The sequence below is a fragment of the Doryrhamphus excisus genome, chromosome 12 (assembly GCF_030265055.1).
Source record: "Doryrhamphus excisus isolate RoL2022-K1 chromosome 12, RoL_Dexc_1.0, whole genome shotgun sequence".
NCBI lineage: Eukaryota > Metazoa > Chordata > Actinopteri > Syngnathiformes > Syngnathidae > Doryrhamphus > Doryrhamphus excisus.
In genome coordinates this window covers 12,173,813-12,192,163 of record NC_080477.1, presented here as the reverse complement: position 1 = coordinate 12,192,163, position 18,351 = coordinate 12,173,813, and the positions used below count along the sequence as shown (strand labels likewise).

The following is an 18,351-nucleotide window of genomic DNA, read 5'->3' as shown; positions in this document are numbered from 1 at the left end:
ATATTAAAAATATAAAATATTAAAAATATTGTCATGCCAAATCTGCCAGTTTTTGCCATCACTGTAAAATGATACAAATACATGATTATTATTACTATAATTAAATCACATTTAAAATAAGCTTTCTAAAATTTATATTAAATATTTTTGTTGAAAGAGATGATTGTTTAAAAATAATTAATGAAGAGGAAAATATGTCAAAAAGGAGTTCTTGCCTAATTGTATCAACACATCATTATATCAGATGTTTTTAAATAACAAAGCACAATAAACTTGGCTTGGCTTATTAAAAAACATTTGACATTTATTTTTCCATTTTACAAAAATGGTTGAGGGAACATTCAGTCAATATTACCTCTACAAGTCAGAAAAAAGCAAATATGACCTTTTGTCACAGAGCTGATGGGCAGTATATTGTGTAATATTCATCTAGAAAGGCATATAAACACAAAAAATGTTGACCATGACAGTAAAACTGCTGTTTAATGTTACATGGTGATGCTGCAAAGCTGAGCTAATTCACATTGCACACAATGGGTAGGCAAAGGTTATTGTGTGTGTGTGTGTGTGTGTCTTTAGTAGAGGTGTAAAGTGTGACCACACTGTACAAGATGAATAGTGCTCCAGTTTGTGCCATCGATGATGGCTGCGGTGACAATAGAAGATGTTACAGCTGGATATGAGGACTCCCAAAGATGACCAATGTGAAAACTAGATCAGATCTTCTGACAGGCATTTAAATTGATCTGCCTCACTCCCAAAACGCTTTAAAAAGCCCGCAGTGATGACTTCACACCATTTTTAATGTACAGAGCCATTACTGTTTATCCATGCACCGAAGAAGCTGATAGCCTTGTCTTATACAAGTTCTCTCCCTAGTGGCCTGATCATGAACTGCATGTGATTAACCACACGTGTGCTTGTATCTGTGATGGTGAGTTGGGAAGAAGACCTGTGGTAGCTGCTTTTACAGTCCAAAGCGGGAAGGGGTGCGTCGAGGTGTCATGGGGGCCTCTTCTCGTCTTCCTGGGGTGCAGATTCTCACAGACCTGAAACAGAGAAAAGTTTTGTATCTAAGCTTTGTAAGCTTTCGATCCTTGTTTTTAAATAGAGCTACGAGGAAGAGGAGATGTGAGTAGAATGAGAAGAATATAAGAGCATCACTGGAGGACTGGGTAGAGAAAGATATTTCTAGGGGTGCAGGGCATAGAATAGGTTGGGAACCGGTTGGTAACATAGTTGTCCAGTTATGACGCAGCAGGACTTAAAGGAAAACTGCACTTTTTAAAAATGTTGCCCATCACCTACAATCGTTATGTGCGTTCTGAAGACATAAAAACAAATAAAAGGAGACAGCTAAGAAGCTACTTTGGAGCTGCTGCAGTTTGGAAAAGTTAACGCCAGGTGTATCGTTCGTTTCTATGTTTGCCACAATAAACGTACCGAACCTTGTGAAAGAAATAAGAACATCTCCAAACATTTGTAGATGCATTGTCACCGCCTCGAGGACTGATGTAAAATATTACTGACTGCATCTTTTGTTATATAATAGACTTTCTGGTATTGCTGTAGAAATTATGTGCTTCAATTGCATGTAGATATAGTTGGAAAATTACAGCTCACTACATCAGGAATGAAAGAACATAATTTTATATCATTTCCAATTAAATTCTTTCATAACCATTCACTATAAACATACACCTATAAGGATGCTATGTCCCCTTTTAGTTACTATAACCAGTCAAGCACAAACAGTTTCAACCATTTGTGCTTGACTTAAAACTGTTAAAACTGTATTTTTGTTAAATAGTTATCAGAAATTGCTCTGAAGTGGCAACAAAATTGAGATGTGAGCAAGAAGGGGGTTGATGATGATTGCTTGCACTTTAATGTGCCCCATCTCATAATAAGGAACAAACCTTCCCCTCCACTTGACACACAAAACAATAAAGGAGTAGTTCGGACTACTTCATATCACTGATGTGATCTGAGTTGAGCAGCAGCTGATAGGTGAGGAGCCGCCGGGTTATGAAGGCGTACAAAGTATTAGACGGTGGTCACACTGAATGTGGGCTGGCGAGACCCAAGAGATCCAAAAGTCATTATCACACATCCTACCTCCTGCCTAAATCTAATTCTTAATCCCTTTCCTCCAGTGTGATTATTTTTCCACAGAAATCTCACTGATGTGGTTACACCAATGCAGATAAACTACCTTGTTAATTAACAATAAAGTTCTTTTAAATCTCTCCTTAAAACCTTTTCTCTCTGTGTGTAAAACCCAGGAAGGGGTGTGAAATTAATTTTTTGGTCTAATTTGAAAATGAAGGTTCCCCCGCTTTCTGTGCTTTGCTGTGGCCCAATATAAATTGCTGCAGTAATGGGGGTCAGCCAGGAGTCAATATTATTTCTTTTTGTCTCGTCTGCAGGGACTAGAGGTGAGAAAAGCTCATCATGAAGAGTGAGAGAGTTAGAGGAGGAGGGAGGGTGCATACGGACTGGAGGGCGAGGTGGCTAAATGAAACGGTTCCATCTATCGCAACGGTGCACAAAGAATGGAGGGGGGGTGTTATACGTAACTATTGTTCGGGAAGTGTCAATGTAATCGTCGGTGACGTACTTCACATTGCCGCAGTTCTTCCTCTCCTGCTCATCTCGACGGCTTCGTAGCTGCTCCTGAGCCAACGCCATCTCTTCCTCCATGTTGGTTATCTCCTCCTTGGCGCGTCGACGGTTTTCCTGGAGGTGATGCGCACATGCAGAAGAGATAACGGAATAATAGGCAACACAAAGGAACTCATCATAATTTTGAAAACTACACAATTTTAGAACTACAGGAATTTTAAAAAATGTTGTGTCAGAGAAGGCCTGCTGGCAAACAATCTATGTATGTTGTACTTGATCATACAAGGTTTTTGATGGTGTTGAGGTCAGTGCACTCTAGTTGTTCTGCACTCATCCAAGTATGCCTCTGTGGACACCCCTTTCTGCACCGGGAACAGAAAAGGGACTTCCCCAAACTTCCCTCAGAGTTGTATAGGTGTTAGCTGCTCTTACTTGTCTGCTTCTTCCAGCATGTTTGATGCTATAGAACATAGGTCCAAGCTCTGCGAGCCACTCTCCATCCACTGCAGTCACACACTGCATGTATTCCTACAAGACAAAACACAAGAGTTGAAAAACCACTGTAAGAATTGAAATTACTTCTGTGTTTGTTTGTGGAGTTCTGTGTGAGACGAGAGATGTTTCACCTTGGTGGTCATCACAAGCTCGTGATAAATGATGTAGTCGGGCGTGTAGCCCATACCAAAGAGGGAGCTGGTTGGATGTAGGTGACATGGCATGCCTGTCCTCACATTAACATATTCACCAATGCCCTGGGAGAAAACACATTCCATAGATTAATTTGTCAAATAAAGAAACTAGGAACAGTAGTTTTTGATGTGTACACACAGGTCTAAATGCCGTATGTATAAAATTTCCTGTTTAATCCAAGGTGTAGTGGTCTTCCGAATGTTTTTGTATTTCCATTAATTATACATTAATTTAAAAAATATGGCTATGAGTCACATTTTATCAGCACTATGCAATTAGGGTTGCTATAAATGCTGCAACTATAGAGAGCACCTGAAGACAAAGAACAGAAGTACCTTGAGCTTGGCAGCCTGGTGGAAGTAAGCAGCACAGATGCACTTCCTGATGATGTCCCAGTCTGAACCACAGGATATTAGGTTCATCCTCTGCTGCACCATGATGTCTTTTAACTGGGAGCGCACTTCACGTACCTGTCACACAATACCATACAGTCATTTTGCAGAACTACAGTACAATCACCCATCATTTATCAATGTTAATTAGTTCCAGAAACGGCCACAATAGGTCTAGCATAGGAAACCTGTGTATTACCTTCTACAAATGGTTTTTAACATTGTAAAATTGACTCTTTGTTAAAGTCACATTGTGAAAACTTTAAGGGACTCAATTTTCAACCTTGCCTTTTGTATGTCGTTAGTTGTGAAACTGAGTTTGTGTGTGCGAGATCAGTTTGCATCCATTTTCATCACCATGAGTGATAGTCTAACCTTGCGCATGGCCTTTGTGTGAATGAAGTGATCGTTGCACCAGATGCTGGAATAATTGTTGTTTTTCCACTGCATGTAGACATTGAGGTATGTCAGGTGGTCACTCTCTGGCACAGAGAACTTCTCCCTAACCTGGTCACTCTCTTCTTCACGACCCTGCAGACAGGTAGACACACATGCACCTAGTATATAGATATGTTGGTAAGCAGTATTCGCATAGGTTTACATATTTTAAAAAGTTATTTTTGAAAATATCCACTGCAGACTTAAAATAAAATCTGCCAATGAGTAATGCTTTCAATAAAAATCCTTTTAAAAAACATGGCAGTGTCGAACCTTTGGTCTGTAGAAGATGGCTGGCACAGACAGCATGGAAACGATGATGAGGATGTCTGCGCTGCAGCCCATGTCGCAAGATACAATCAGCATCTTGGACAGCGCCGGGTCAAGGGGGAATTCCACCATCATTCGGCCAGTTGGTGTTAAGGAACCTAAGTCCACAGTGATGAAGTCACGCATTCAGAATTATTAAGTAAATGACATGTGAACATGTACAGGTCGAATTATAACCTTATTTTCCAGCAAATGCCTGCATTGGCCAGTATACACACTGGGGGTGAACTACTAACAATGCAGAATACTCATAACTACAAAGAAAAGTGAGATCGAAAAAATTGTGCCTGTTCTGATTTGAATGATTAGACGACAGTGTCTTAAGAAGCTTACACAGAGGAGAAGCAGGGAAGCAGAGCAGCCGGTTTGGGGCAGGTAAAGCTTAATCAGTGATAATCTGCTGTTAACACACCATACAGGGAATCATCAAAAGTCCCTCCTTATCCTCAAATCCTTAAATCCCTTGGAATCTGGCTAAGGATGAGACAGAAATGAGGCCAGACCAGTCGAAGCTAACACGGGATCAGTTACCAGGCAATTACTCCACTGGCTAAACCTTCAACTAGCTCTTCCAGGCCTGTTTGCAGACCCTGTGTTTATACCACAGAATCATCAGTGACAAGAAGTAGGAGCTCAAAGCAGTGCTGAGGGAGAAATAATAAAAGACCTGAAAGCACAAAACACTCACAGTTTCATGTTCATCTTGATATGAGGCTGATGTATGTTGGTAAATAAGTGAAGCCAGGTAAAACCAACCCACAGGGAGTTAAGTATTTACTGCCCTAACTCATGCAGTTTCTTGGTTAAGAAATTATCTAATCGGGTAGATGAATGTTTCACCATCAACATTTTTGAAAGTGTTAAAGGTGGTTCCACAAAGGTCAGTTTGAGGCCCAATTTTATTTTCTATTTACATAAATGATCTTTGCAAAATTTTTCCTGATGCTCTTTAGCATTTTTATGCAGACGACAATAATTTATTGTTTTGCTTTGTCTGTTGTGCAGGCTTTCATTAATTTACAATCAGCGTTTGATGTTGGTCAGGCCCGCAAAGCTTGAAGCTGGTTTTGAACACAGAGATAACAGTTATGCTGTTCTCCAGGGCTACTATGCAGTCCAAAAGTCTCCCCGTCTTAAAAAGTCAAGGTATAGCCATTGAGCCGGTCTCATCCTACAAGTACCTGGGTTTCCATGTTGATGAACGCCTAACTTTTAAGTACCATATTTCAAGCTTAATCTTTAAACCTGGGGTAAAATCAGGCTTTTACTTTAGGAATGGATCTTGCTTTTCTTTTGGCACCAGGAAACACCTTGTGTCAGCAACCTTTCTATGTTCTCTGGACATTGTGTACCTTTGTGCTCTGAGGTTTCACAGGATGTTAAAGTTTGACTGAACATTGAACTTTACATTTAAAAAAAGTTGAATGGACATCCCTGTCTGATAGGAGATCCAGTCATTGGCTGACTTTTATTTACAAAGCTTTACTCTCTCTTTACCTAATCCTGGGATCCCACCTTATTAGGAATCATGGACATAAGTTACAATCCACTGGCTTTTTTCCTCTGACTGTCCCTCATGTTTTAACAGAACTGGGGAAAAGGCTTTTCGTTTCTCTGCACCCTCTTCACGGAACTCTTATTTTGGTAAAATTCTTAAAACTAAGGAACTCAAAAACATTGAACACTGTAATTGTTTTTAAAATCACATGTTACAACTCTTTTCACTGATACTTTTATATTACTGTTTATTTTCTATGCTATGCTCTATCTATATTTCTAAACTATGAAAACGTTCCATTTATTAATACTGGACGTCAAGGAAATTTACTTATGGCAGTCGGGTCTTATTGAACCACTGGCAGATGTACTGTGCATCTGCACAATTTAATAATACAAATGCAACTACACTATCAAACTAAATGTGAATCATTTAGAAATGAAACACTACCGCAAAGCATTTCACCCACCAGTGTTATCAAGAGCTCCCAGGATCCAGAGCTGATACATGGAGTTAAGCATGTTGTCTTCTGGGGGCGGGTCCATGAAGTGGAAGAGAAGCAAATCCTGAACGCCCAGTGACTTCAACAGCAGGACTACGTTGGCCAAGTTGGTCCTCTGTATCTCTGGTATGGTGGTGGTCAGCATCTCATTCTTATAGGCGCTCTGAGTGTAGAGCCTGATTAAGGAGACAGGGTTGAATATATTATTGATAACTCTTAATTATAGCTCTTGACTCCAAGCAAGTGGAGCCAACAAGCTCTCAGGTGCACGCAGCTCTTCCAACATCTTCATTGTGGCAATAGCTGCCAAACAATGCAATATATTTGGTGTGGCGCTTCATCATCTGAGTATTACTTTTATCAAGACATAAGTATGTGGGTGTTTATTAGTAACCTGGTTCGCTAATGTAAAATGTACTGCTATGTGTGTTTGTCAGTGAGAAAATGGTCAAGTATAATCTATTGGCCTTGCCATTTATGTTTCTTTGCTGTAAACACATTTAACGCATGCATATAAAAACCCAATACCTGTAACACTGCCCTGGTCCTGTACGACCTGCTCTGCCAGCACGCTGGTTTGCATTCGCTTGACTAATGGGATATACTTGTAGTGCATCCATTCCAATGCGAGGATTGAACACCTGTTTAAATGTGCATAAAACAAAAGAGCTAACCACTTTGGTGATGAACAGACATTTAAAGACTTGTCTTTGCAAGGCTCGGAATACCTTAAGTTTGCAGTATCCCGCATCCACAACGAACATAATCCCATCTACAGTGAGGGAAGTCTCAGCTATGTTGGTTGCAACAATACATTTTCGAACACCATCTGGGGCCTAAAGAGGGTGAAAAACAGTGGTGGTGAACATGTCTTATTGTCTAAAAACATGTCTAAAAAGTGACTAATTGTCACTGCACAACAAGCTACAATAAAAGGGAAACTCATTCAGCGAACACAAAACATGCATTAAGATTGAAAATGATTACAAGAAACCTTCTGGAAGATTTTGGCCTGGAGGTCAGACGGTAGCTGGGAGTAAATGGGCAGTACAGCCAGAGCAGGAGCATTCTCCAAATCCTCCAATCGCTCCACAATCTGATCTGATGTCACCTACAGGAACAAGAACACAGTTTGATAATAAAAAAAAGAAAAACAGAATTTCCCAGTATCACAATTGTAACTAACATGCTGCCTAAAGATAATAAGGCTCAGTTATAGGTATTAATCCTGCAACAATTTTATTACTGGGGTTTTTACAACAAATATCTTTATGATAATTGTAAAGTCAGTGTTTCTATTGCATTTAATTGCAATTATTTGGGCGATACTACCAGCCCTACCATGCCTTACCTCGATATCTTCCTGACCAGGCATAAAGATGAGGATGTCGCCTATCAACCCACTGAGGTGGATCTGCAGGGCCTGTTTCACTGCTGCCTCCACATAGTCCTCCTGAGGAGTCTTAACAGCACAAAACACCAGAAAAAATGACGAATAATGGCAATGAAAGGTAATGAAAAGGTATGTAACAGTTATGAAACTAAATAACAAAAGCAGAATGGCACATACCTTGCTAAATAATATGTCAACAGGGAATGTTCTTCCTGGAATGTGGAATATAGGTACATTGCCAAAAAATGCTGCAAATTTGTCAGAGTCCATTGTGGCGGAAGTAACAATGAGTTTCAAATCGGTGCGCCGTGATACAACCTAATAGAAAAGACAAGTCAATGAATCAGTATGTCCATGAATGCATCATGTATTTAAAGTATAAAAGCTTTTAGAAATATGAACAGACCTCACGGAGCAGACCAAATAGTACATCGGTATTCAGGGAGCGCTCATGAGCTTCATCCATGATAACGGCACTGTAATGGTCCAGGTCAGATTCCCTCAGTGACTCTCTCAGTAGAATACCATCTGTCATGTACTTTATCATTGTTTTCTCACACGTGCAGTCCTCAAAACGAATTGCATAGCCCACCTGCGCAATACATCAGATTAAAATTATAATATGCTAATATGGTTATTGGACTTAGAATAATCAATTTAAATAATTCAATAAAAATTATTTATATGAATTTTTCTGTTGCAATCCATGCCATCATTTGCTAAAAGCCCTTCAATTGGTATGCATGTTTTCTTTTGTCCACCAGTGGGCAGTGTTACACTGCATATCATCCAGATGTATGTATATATCAGATGTTTGCAGCTTTCAAATTTAATTTCACTTGATGTTTGGAAATATACCAGAGACATTATTGTGGAAAAATCGATCAATCAAACAAAATGAAAAAAATTTAATCATAGTGTGGAAGGTCTGTCGCACCTCCTCTCCCAAGTTGGTGCCGATCTCCTCACTGACTCTCTTTGCCACACTCATGGCGGCCACTCTGCGAGGCTGCGTACAGCCCACCATGCCGTAGCTGGTGTAGCCATCCTCATGGAGGTACTGGGTCAGCTGAGTGGTTTTCCCACTGCCCGTTTCACCAACAACAATTACTATACTGTTGTCCCTGCAAAAAGAAAGCCATTGTTGACAATAATTCCAAAGAATATTGTGGGATAAATGTTATCTGTTGAGTGACATGAAGCGTCGATTGTACCGTATGATGTTAAGAAGCTGCTGCCTGACAGCAAAAATAGGCAAGTACTGCCTCTGCTCCACAATGCTTTTCTTCTTAGCAAACTCACTGCTGGCCTCACTCTTCTCTTTCATGTGATCTGCAAACTTCTGCTCTGCTCTACAAAGTAAAGAGAGAGAAAAAATGAATACAAAAGGCCAAAAGATTTATATGGGAGTAAAATTGTACTTTAGACCAGCAAAAAGAGCCAGACTGACTTATAATCTACTTTGCCGTCCTCGCCAACCTCTTGACCTCCACCATCGTCCTCAGTCTTCTTGATACCCATGATGTCACCCAACTTGGTGCCTGCCAGTTCCCAGTGTTTGTGTTGTGCCTAAAACATATTCAATCATGTCATCTAGACTGAACATTCTTTGTTGCATGCCTTCAATTTTAATGGCACAGTTTTCTGATAAAATGACAAGGTGGGAGGACCATATTCAAATTATTTACTCAAGTGATGAAGTGGTGCAAATACTGGTAATATTAGTCAGCGGCATCAGCTCACAAACTTAGCATTTTTCAACAACGGGATATGAAAATGATCTTTAGTACTGGTAATATTAGTCAGCGGCATCAGCTCACAAACTTAGTAGCATTTTTCAACAACAGGATATGAAAATGATCTTTCAGTATTTCAGCATTCGACCAGCCTACCTTTTTACGTTCTTTCTGTTCACGATGTTTACGAACAAGCTGACTACCCTTGCGGGAGATGATGGCCATGTCAGAGGTAGCATCTTTCACAGGGATGACCGGCTCTGGCTGCAGTGACAAGACACATGCACAAAGGCAAAAAAACGTATATAGAATACACTTGTATAGACATATACATTACTCAACATTGTTTTATTCCTATTACTGCAACTTTGCTATACCTGTTTAGTGAACACTATTCTCCCATCTAAGAAAGGAGGGACCAAGTTGTGAACCAGCAGGTGAACCTTTGCTGCATTGTCCTCCTCAAAGTCTTCATCCACCTCCAACCTCTGCACTACACCACTTGTCAACATACGATTGGTCTCCCATCGCTCATTGTCCTATTAACAGAGAAACATACAGTAGCTTGTTAAGACATGGTACACGTAACAATAACATAAACACCACATGGTCAAAAAGCACATAGTTACCTCGTTGATTTGACGCTTCTGGGCAGATATACGTTTCTGAGTCTGTTTCTGAAGGATCTGCTCTCTCTTCTTGATATACTCATCAGATGTGGAAGTAAAGGGGTTGTGGAACTCATCATAACCTTCATCCATCATGTACCAGTCTCTGTCAGCTTGCTGCAAAGTGTGGGTCAACAAGTGACCATGAGGAATTTAAGAGAACAAATTTGACTGGCCATGACACCTACCTTTTGATCTTCTTCCCATTGTTCTTTCTCACCCTCATTTTCAAATGATATTCCACCCTCACCGTCTTTTTTACCTAAAGATAAAGTAAGGAGCATTAGCACAGGTATTTCTAAGATTTTTCCTACAGCATAATTCAGGTAAACTTTTGAGTGGTATTTTACGTTGCTTTGACCTCACTCTTCCACCAGATGTCCATATGTTTTTTTCACAGAAGCACCAAAGAACTGAATCTGTTCCGGCAGAGTTTGCAGGAAAGCTTCAATGCTTCATGAGGCTACACCCGCCCATTATTAAAAGACATGTCTTAATTCTGACTGTGGTTTATTTAAATTTAAAATTTATATTATGACATTTTGTAAAATGTTACTGTAGTAGCTCTACGGTAGTCACTGGAGTTGCAATTGCAATGCAGTCAGCTATGCATGTATGAACGAGCGCATGTGCATGTGATTATGCCCTCCTGCCATCCCAGAAGTGTCAACCTCTGAGAACACTGTGATGGTACCTTTCCCTTGAGATAAACGGGGGGTGGAGCCTAAATGCTTCCTGTCATTGGCCCACTCGTTGTACTTGTAAGACGGAGTGGGCAGGGGTGTGTCGTCAGGATAACGGCCTCTCACTGACCTAAATCGGAGCAACAAATACAATGCCACATTAGCTTTAGGGAATATGCGGAAATGACACTTATGTGACTGTGAAGTAAATGAAGTAATATGAAGTAAAAGACTTTGGTGCACATCAATTATTCCAACATGACAAAATGCCTCATTATGAAAAGCATCATCATGATCCAAAAACAAAATACAAATTAAACACTGAAATCATGTAAAATGTTGAATAAAATACATAATTCAAAATAATATATTTACCGATCTCTTCTTTCACTCTCTCGGCCAACCAGGCGACTCCGCTCTGAGCGGTCGGAATCTCTTGCAGAAGGAGCAGGAGAAGGCGACTCCCATTGGGAATGTCGTGAACTGGCATAACCACTGTCATCCTCTTCCCAGTTTGAGCGGGAAGGTGTGGAACCATCTATGTAAGAAAAAACAGTGGAAATGGGCAGAAGTCACAACAAAATTGGTGACAAATTCACCAATTAGGTGAAAAAATTACCCCTGGGGCGTTGCTGTGGTGACTGGGGTTCATCCCTCCTGCTCCCCCGGCTGATGCGGTCTGACCAGCCATCTCTCTGTGAGCGCTCACTCCTCTCGCTGCGGTGTGAGCGGCTACTAGAGTTTCCTTCTCGTGTATCTAACAAGAAAAGGGCCGTTACCCTACAACTTTGACAACCAAGTATCAAAATATGACCGCTACAAAGAAATACATCTCCATCATTTTCAGACTTACCTCTTTCACTGCGCCGATCTCTGCCCTTATCCCTGTCTTTGTCTCTGTTCCTGTCTTCTTTGGAGGAGACGAAGACGCCATGCTCACGTCTGTCTTTCTCTCTCTGCTGGTGCCGGCGACGGAACTCATCACTGACTCCTCCAGGACTGGAAGGTGTCTCTGAGCCACTCATACGGTACTTCCTACTGATATGTAGAAAGGTATAAATAGCACTGATACCGTCAAGTAGTACAGATACACTCTGTACTGATGTGTGTGTATTTACTCTTACCTCTCTTTTTTATCCTGTCTGTTCTTTTCATCATCTTCATCATCTGACCCAGAATCACTTTTACCTTCCTCCCAGTCTTTGTAGGAAGACACTTTTGATTTTTTTCTGTCTCTGTCCTCACCATCATTCTGTTCTTTAATCTCTCGTTCTTTCCTTTTCTGAGCCGCCAGCAGATCCAAACCCAGTAGAGAGGTTCGCGGGGTAGGTGCCCGAAAAACATGGTTTTCTACAGCAGCGGTCTTCTTCTTGACAATTAGTCCGCCAAACTGAGCAGTGGGATCACTCCCTTCCAGTCGGTGCATAGACTCATCGTCACTCATTATCTGTGGACATTAAAAATAATGCTGTTAAAGTTAATAACACGTTAACAGAAATATGAAAATACTGTAAGAATACTTCTTCATTTTACAGTGTAAGATTGTCTACATCAACAAACGTAACCATTGAATTGTATTGAATCATATTATTTGTACACTGTATACTGTACAGGCCGTGGGTGGAATAAATGAACCCAGATGTTTTGGCAGGAAGCACAAATCCAAGAAAAAATTAAGCTGGAAAAGGTGCAGATTCTGTAAAATCTAAAAAGTTTTCTGTGCGGGTTATTGTGTGTAGCTGCTCAAGGGGAGACCACAACTCAATACAAAGGATTGAAATTTTTTGGTTTGTGTTCAGGGTCACTCAGAGGTGGAGCCTATCCTAGCTGACTTTACATTTCGAGACAACCATTCACTCATATGCACACAGTCACTGAACAGGGCTCTATACTACAATAGATTTTAAATAACCGTTAAACAGTATTTATTCGAGTACAACAATTGACGGATTCACTTTTGATTCAAATCCCTAAGTTATGTTATTTACCAACGGCACATAATCATGTATTTGTGATGGTCTACGCGCAAATGATTGAGTATATAATTGTTTGGAGGTTGTTTACGAATTATTGCTGTAATTGATACCAGAGTTTACACATACAGTAGTTGAAATGATGTGGTCTAGTTTCGGTGGGTGAGACAGGTATCGCGTGGCTATCGAAAAGAACTGTTTTACAGTTACAAAGTTACAACAGCGACCTAACATGAAACTTACCTCAAAGAATGGCGTTTGTTAGCAGGTTAGCTCACGATCCTGACAGGGCAACGCGGCAAGCAGTTCTACGTGATTTCGGAATTCTAAAAAAACTCTCACTTTAAAAGAGCTAAGATCATCTTACGTAAGTAAGAAAATAAGTAAGCAAGTAAATACGTAAGAATATTCAAACGCACGTGGCTATTACCAATAAACACATTTGTTTTACTGTATATTCGTAAACCGAACGCAACTATTTACAGCCGAGGGGGTCGCCATTGCTATCCCAGAATGCATTGGTGGGAAAGGGGGCGGAAGCCTAAACTTTATTTACAGATTGATTTACAGATCATTGACGGCATGAAAAGGATGTACTATTAGTATTTATACCTAAAATACAAATAATTACTAAAAAAATTCTTTTAAAAAAAACGGTACAAAACAGACAGTTATATATTGACTCTTCAGGAACATGGCGATTGAACCACAACATACCATTGAGGAAAAACGGCATCCGAAAAAACATTTGAACTGCAAATGGCCGGAAAGACATAATTTCTGGGTAGAATCGTTGTGATGTACCGAGACTTAAAAGCTCCATAGGTACAAATGGCACGATTACCCAATAAAATAATGGCAGTGAAAAGAGTTCTGCGTCCCAGTTTAAGTTATTTGGTATGCGCAATGACGTTGCAAGGTTGATGATTTGAAGTCATGTGATCATCAAGTGGTTGATTTTGATTGGCTCCCACTTCATATGCCACAATTAGATTGGCTAGCTGTGGAGGTTGCGCATGATGGTCAAATAGCACAGATGCCATTGGTCTTTTCCCTTATCTGCTGATGTACATTACGGAGGTGTTATCCGGGTGTTTTTAGCTTTTTTTGCAAATATTTCATCACTTTATGTAGCTACCGCTCAATTGACATCTTGATATTGCACATCTTGAACGTAACCCGTGGCTTTTATCAACAACTGGGCAAAAGAAGCTTACTTTGACTCGCTACAGCCGTGACAGCTGCTCTTTATCATATTAAAATGGGTGAGGAAATTAACAGTAACCCAGTTAACGCCGATGAAAACTCCGCAAATAATACCGGCGATGAAGAAAAATTAAAATCGCTTGAAGGTGATGTAAAGTATTACACATTAGAAGATATTAGAGTTCATAACATGAGCACTGACACCTGGCTCATCCTCCACGATAAAGTTTACGACATCACGAGTTTCATCGAAGAGGTAAGGCCCAGTGTTTCAATTGAATTTAAGTACTATTGTGACAACTACGTTATTACATAAGTTTTTTTTTTGTTTCATAATGTCGGCTAAGGCTACTTCCTGGAATTAGCCGAGAGGGTCGTCGCGTCATACAGTGACGGGGAGTGGCCAATGGCTGGTGGAGTTTAAACTGCGCACGCGCGCATATCACACATTTTGGATTAATAGAAAGTCAGATTTTGTTGCTTGCGATACCTGACTTACCTGTCCCTCAAACCTGAACAAACATGTCCTCCTTGCTAACACTGTGAAATCGAAAATTGATGGATGGAGTTTAGCTTATGATAAATGGGAGCAAAAACAAATTATGTTGTGTTATAAATGACTTGAGCAGCAGTACTTCACATTGAATATGAAGCACACCATCCATTTTAACATTTGTTGACCTGAGGTCCAATTCTTTGATTCCAGCATCCAGGCGGTGAAGAGGTTTTGTTGGAGCAGGCAGGTTCAGATGCAACAGAGAGCTTTGAGGATGTAGGTCACTCTTCAGATGCCAGAGAGATGCTGCAGCAGTTCTACATTGGGGAGCTTCACATGGTAGGATCCAACTTCTGCTATCTCTGAAATTCGGACTCGAAAGTGTGGAGTGAGTCGCTGTTGACGGGCTTCACTGCTTATGGGGGTGTCATACAACTTCATGTCAAAAAATCCGAACTACCCCTTTAAGTTGTTTGAGAATGTATGATGATGATAATGATAATAATATCAGAAATAACAGCCCCTCTCCAATTATTGCCTGTTTCCAATTAACGCCCCCATACTCCTAGCTATAATTACAGCATTTGCAATCGCTACTTTACATGTGAGTTTGTCAGCCACCAGTGATATAAATGTATTATTCATATTTGCAGGATGATAGAAGAAATGAAATTGCAAAGGTAAGATTCTGAATCTCAATGATATACCTTTTGAGTTCTAAACACTCAGTTGCGCACCAACGTCTTTACTTTCTTTTCTTCTGCTTGCTACTGTAGGACATCCATGTTAAAGATTCACCAGAGTCAAGGTCAGTTATCATAATGCGTGTCAAATGTCAATCATCAAACAATTGTTTACAAAAAATACAAAATGAACTGCACTGCGACCATTTCATTAAATTTTAGTCATTACTGTTGAATATTAATTTAATGTGTTTTTTTGTTTTTTTGCTTCCCAGCAGCTCCTGGGCCACATGGTTGATACCCGCCATTGCTGCAACCGTCATTGGTGTCTTATATCGCTTCTACGTTTCATCTTGAGTCCTGACATTCCAATTTCACTTCATCCTTTTTCTTTTCATCCGGAGGCCTTGAAAGGTTTGACCAAAACCACCTCACACAGTTTACCCATCGAGCCGTCTGTTTCCTTGGCTACAAGGCAGTTTGATTAAATGTTTGCATCCTTGTCAGTCGCCATCCATCGAGTCCACCACACAGGCAGTCGGGTAGAAACTTTATAACATTGACTGCTTCCAGCTTTTTTATTTCATTGCCTTTTGTCGGTACTAGTAAATTGTCTTAACTATGCATCTTTTTGTCAGTTCTTTATCCACCCCAATTGGAAATGCCACACTGGATAAAAAAACATTAAGCTTGTTGTTTGGATTGAATTCTTGTCATTTGACTGAAGATGCAGTTTTTCTCAGCTCTATTTCAGACTGTTATGTTACTGCTACATCAAGCAAATGCAAAGCTATGGTGTCAGACAGCACTTGATTGCATTTATCACTCTTTGTTTATGCAGAGCCTGCAGTCATTGGCATTACATATCATTTTAATTCTGCAGAAAATATTGGTAAATTATATTGCAAATCAAGGTAGAATAGAATGTTAGATGTGTCTATTGTTCTCTTATTGGCATTGTATGTATAACAATAAAACAATCTTTTACTATTTCAAAATTGAGCTGTAAAGGATGTTGTGTTGTGTTGTTAATTAAGCCATATTTTATAAACATGTCATTTTTGGTGATTGGTAAACCGGTAACTACCAAGTTAAATAAAAGTGTGATATGCCAGCTGGGGGACCTAAAAGCATTTTTAGACATCATCAGTTCTGCATAGTGGGATCACCCATTATATTACATTTTTGTGATGCATTTTATTTAATGCTATACTACTTTATATCGCATTGTCTGCTATGCTGCAATTGAAAATCCATTATCTGCCATCACAACAAATTAACAACCATTAATTTGCTGCTTTATTGACATGCTTGTGAACATAATGCTTCAGGTGTCCACATTTATTGTCCTGACAGCTGCCACCCCATGTTGTTAAAAGCCTGATTGAAATAAATATTTCGAAAACCTAAATTGCTTCTCTATTTTTCTGAATAAAATTGTGCAATTGAGCAACCATGAGTGGGTTGTCAGGGCTATGTACGAAACATGAGGCTACAGGGCATTTGTGGCTAGTTAATGTGTGTGTTATTGCCAAGGGAACACATTCAATTCCAGTGAAAGCAATGAACTTGGAGGAGATTTTTGTTCCATTTTCTAGGGCACTTATGTTCAGTTGGGTCGTAGGGATATGCTGGAACCTATCCCAGCTTCAGGGGAGAGGCTGATCTCCAGCCAATCACAGGGCACACATAGACAAACAACCATTCACACTCACATTCATACCTATGTTAACCTAATATGCATGTTTTTGGAATGTGCGAAAATCCATGTATGCACAAGGAGAACATGCAAACTTCACACAGAGATGCCCAAGCAGAGATTTTAACCCAGGTGTTCCCGATCTCCTGACTATGTGGCCAACATGCTAACCACTCATCCACCCAGCGGCCTCCTTGCAGGAAATATTAACTTTTATTATCTGACAGGATCACCATGGAAGTTTACCCTTCAATCACCTCTTCAGGGTTTTATTTTAAATCCACTGTGGTGATGTGTAAAGGCAAATTCATAAAAACTCACTGTCCGTACCTGTGGACCTTTAACTGAAAGTCCATAGTTGTACACACTGACCTTTAAAGTTAAGAATTAAAAGTATGCTTGCCAGGGCAGAGTTGAACATATTTGATTCGGGACACAAAAAATGAACAGATACAATCATGTGACACCAGCAGGCTCTTTGGGCCAAAATCTTGACCTCAATTATGGAAGAAAGGATTTAGGCAGACATCAAGGCAAAGTACAGGGCACAGTAACTGGCTCTCTTTTTCCATTTTGCTCCACACATCATTGTTGTGTTTATTATACAACAGTGGTTTGATGTCCAAAATTTTACACACATTTTGAAATTTAAAATGGAACGTTTTAATTGCACTAAACACGGTTTTCTGGATAAAATACAACAATCTGACATAAAGGCCTGTGTTTTCCATTTAAAAACACTGCCATTCATAATGATAATACATGAGCTAATTGGCCACCGGGCCAAACACTTCAATGCTTAATTGTTTAAGACAATTGGACAAGTGGTTCGCATGTTGTCCACACAGTCAGGAGATTGGGAAGACCTGGGTTCCATTCTTTGCTCGGTAGGTTTGCATGTTATCCCCATGCGTGGGTTTTTCCGGGTACTCCAGTTTCCTCCCACATTCCAAAAACATGCTAGGTTAATTGGTGACTCCAAATTGTCCATAGGTATGAATGTGAGTGTGAATGGTTGTTTGTCTATATGTGCCCTGTGATTGGCTGGCGACCAGCCCAGGGTGTACCCCGCCTCTTACCCGAAGATAGCTGGAATAGGCTCCAGCATACTCCCGCAACATAAGAGGATAAGTGGCATAAAAAATGGTTGGATGGAAAAGACCACAGGTGAGTTATTATGGTCATGGCGGTGGAAGGTATACAACCGGCAGCTCTTTGTACGCATGTGTGTTGTTCAGGAAGATGTGACGAGATTGATATGGGTGCCATTCAGGTATGGATAAGGCAGTTACCACCATGTCTGGTGTGAGTGGACGAAGTCTTGTGGTCAAATATGCGT

The 18,351-nt window shown here is 40.2% G+C and overlaps 2 protein-coding genes across 5 annotated transcripts; one reads left to right on the top strand and one right to left on the bottom strand.

Annotated features, from left to right (window-relative positions):
- Positions 1-261: 261 nt before the first annotated feature.
- On the bottom strand, positions 262-13,828 carry dhx38 (DEAH (Asp-Glu-Ala-His) box polypeptide 38). Of its 3 annotated transcripts, none has more exons than XM_058089193.1 (27): positions 13,646-13,828; positions 12,080-12,402; positions 11,809-11,990; positions 11,575-11,712; positions 11,331-11,493; positions 10,967-11,085; positions 10,461-10,534; positions 10,234-10,389; positions 9,982-10,143; positions 9,761-9,868; positions 9,319-9,437; positions 9,083-9,220; positions 8,806-8,992; positions 8,275-8,460; positions 8,046-8,186; positions 7,827-7,937; positions 7,470-7,586; positions 7,204-7,311; positions 7,004-7,116; positions 6,443-6,651; positions 4,419-4,573; positions 4,083-4,238; positions 3,651-3,785; positions 3,252-3,377; positions 3,058-3,153; positions 2,621-2,739; positions 262-1,049 (listed from the first exon to the last, which is right to left on the bottom strand). In XM_058089193.1, exons 1-27 carry the CDS (start codon positions 13,646-13,648, stop codon positions 968-970), a joined length of 3,726 nt encoding a protein of 1,241 aa, XP_057945176.1. In that variant the 5' UTR covers positions 13,649-13,828; the 3' UTR covers positions 262-967. The 3 variants fall into 3 exon arrangements, with proteins under 3 accessions (XP_057945176.1, XP_057945174.1, XP_057945177.1); XM_058089191.1 differs by having other exon boundaries at positions 11,809-11,993; positions 13,646-13,827; XM_058089194.1 differs by lacking the exon at positions 13,646-13,828 and adding an exon at positions 13,172-13,449 and having other exon boundaries at positions 11,809-11,993.
- Positions 13,288-16,724, top strand: LOC131139510 (cytochrome b5). 2 transcript variants are annotated; one of them, XM_058089196.1, is made up of 5 exons: positions 13,288-14,390; positions 14,841-14,969; positions 15,284-15,310; positions 15,407-15,438; positions 15,592-16,724. In XM_058089196.1, exons 1-5 carry the CDS (start codon positions 14,190-14,192, stop codon positions 15,668-15,670), a joined length of 468 nt encoding a protein of 155 aa, XP_057945179.1. In that variant the 5' UTR covers positions 13,288-14,189; the 3' UTR covers positions 15,671-16,724. The 2 variants fall into 2 exon arrangements, with proteins under 2 accessions (XP_057945179.1, XP_057945178.1); XM_058089195.1 differs by having other exon boundaries at positions 13,300-14,390; positions 15,589-16,724.
- Positions 16,725-18,351: the final 1,627 nt, after the last annotated feature.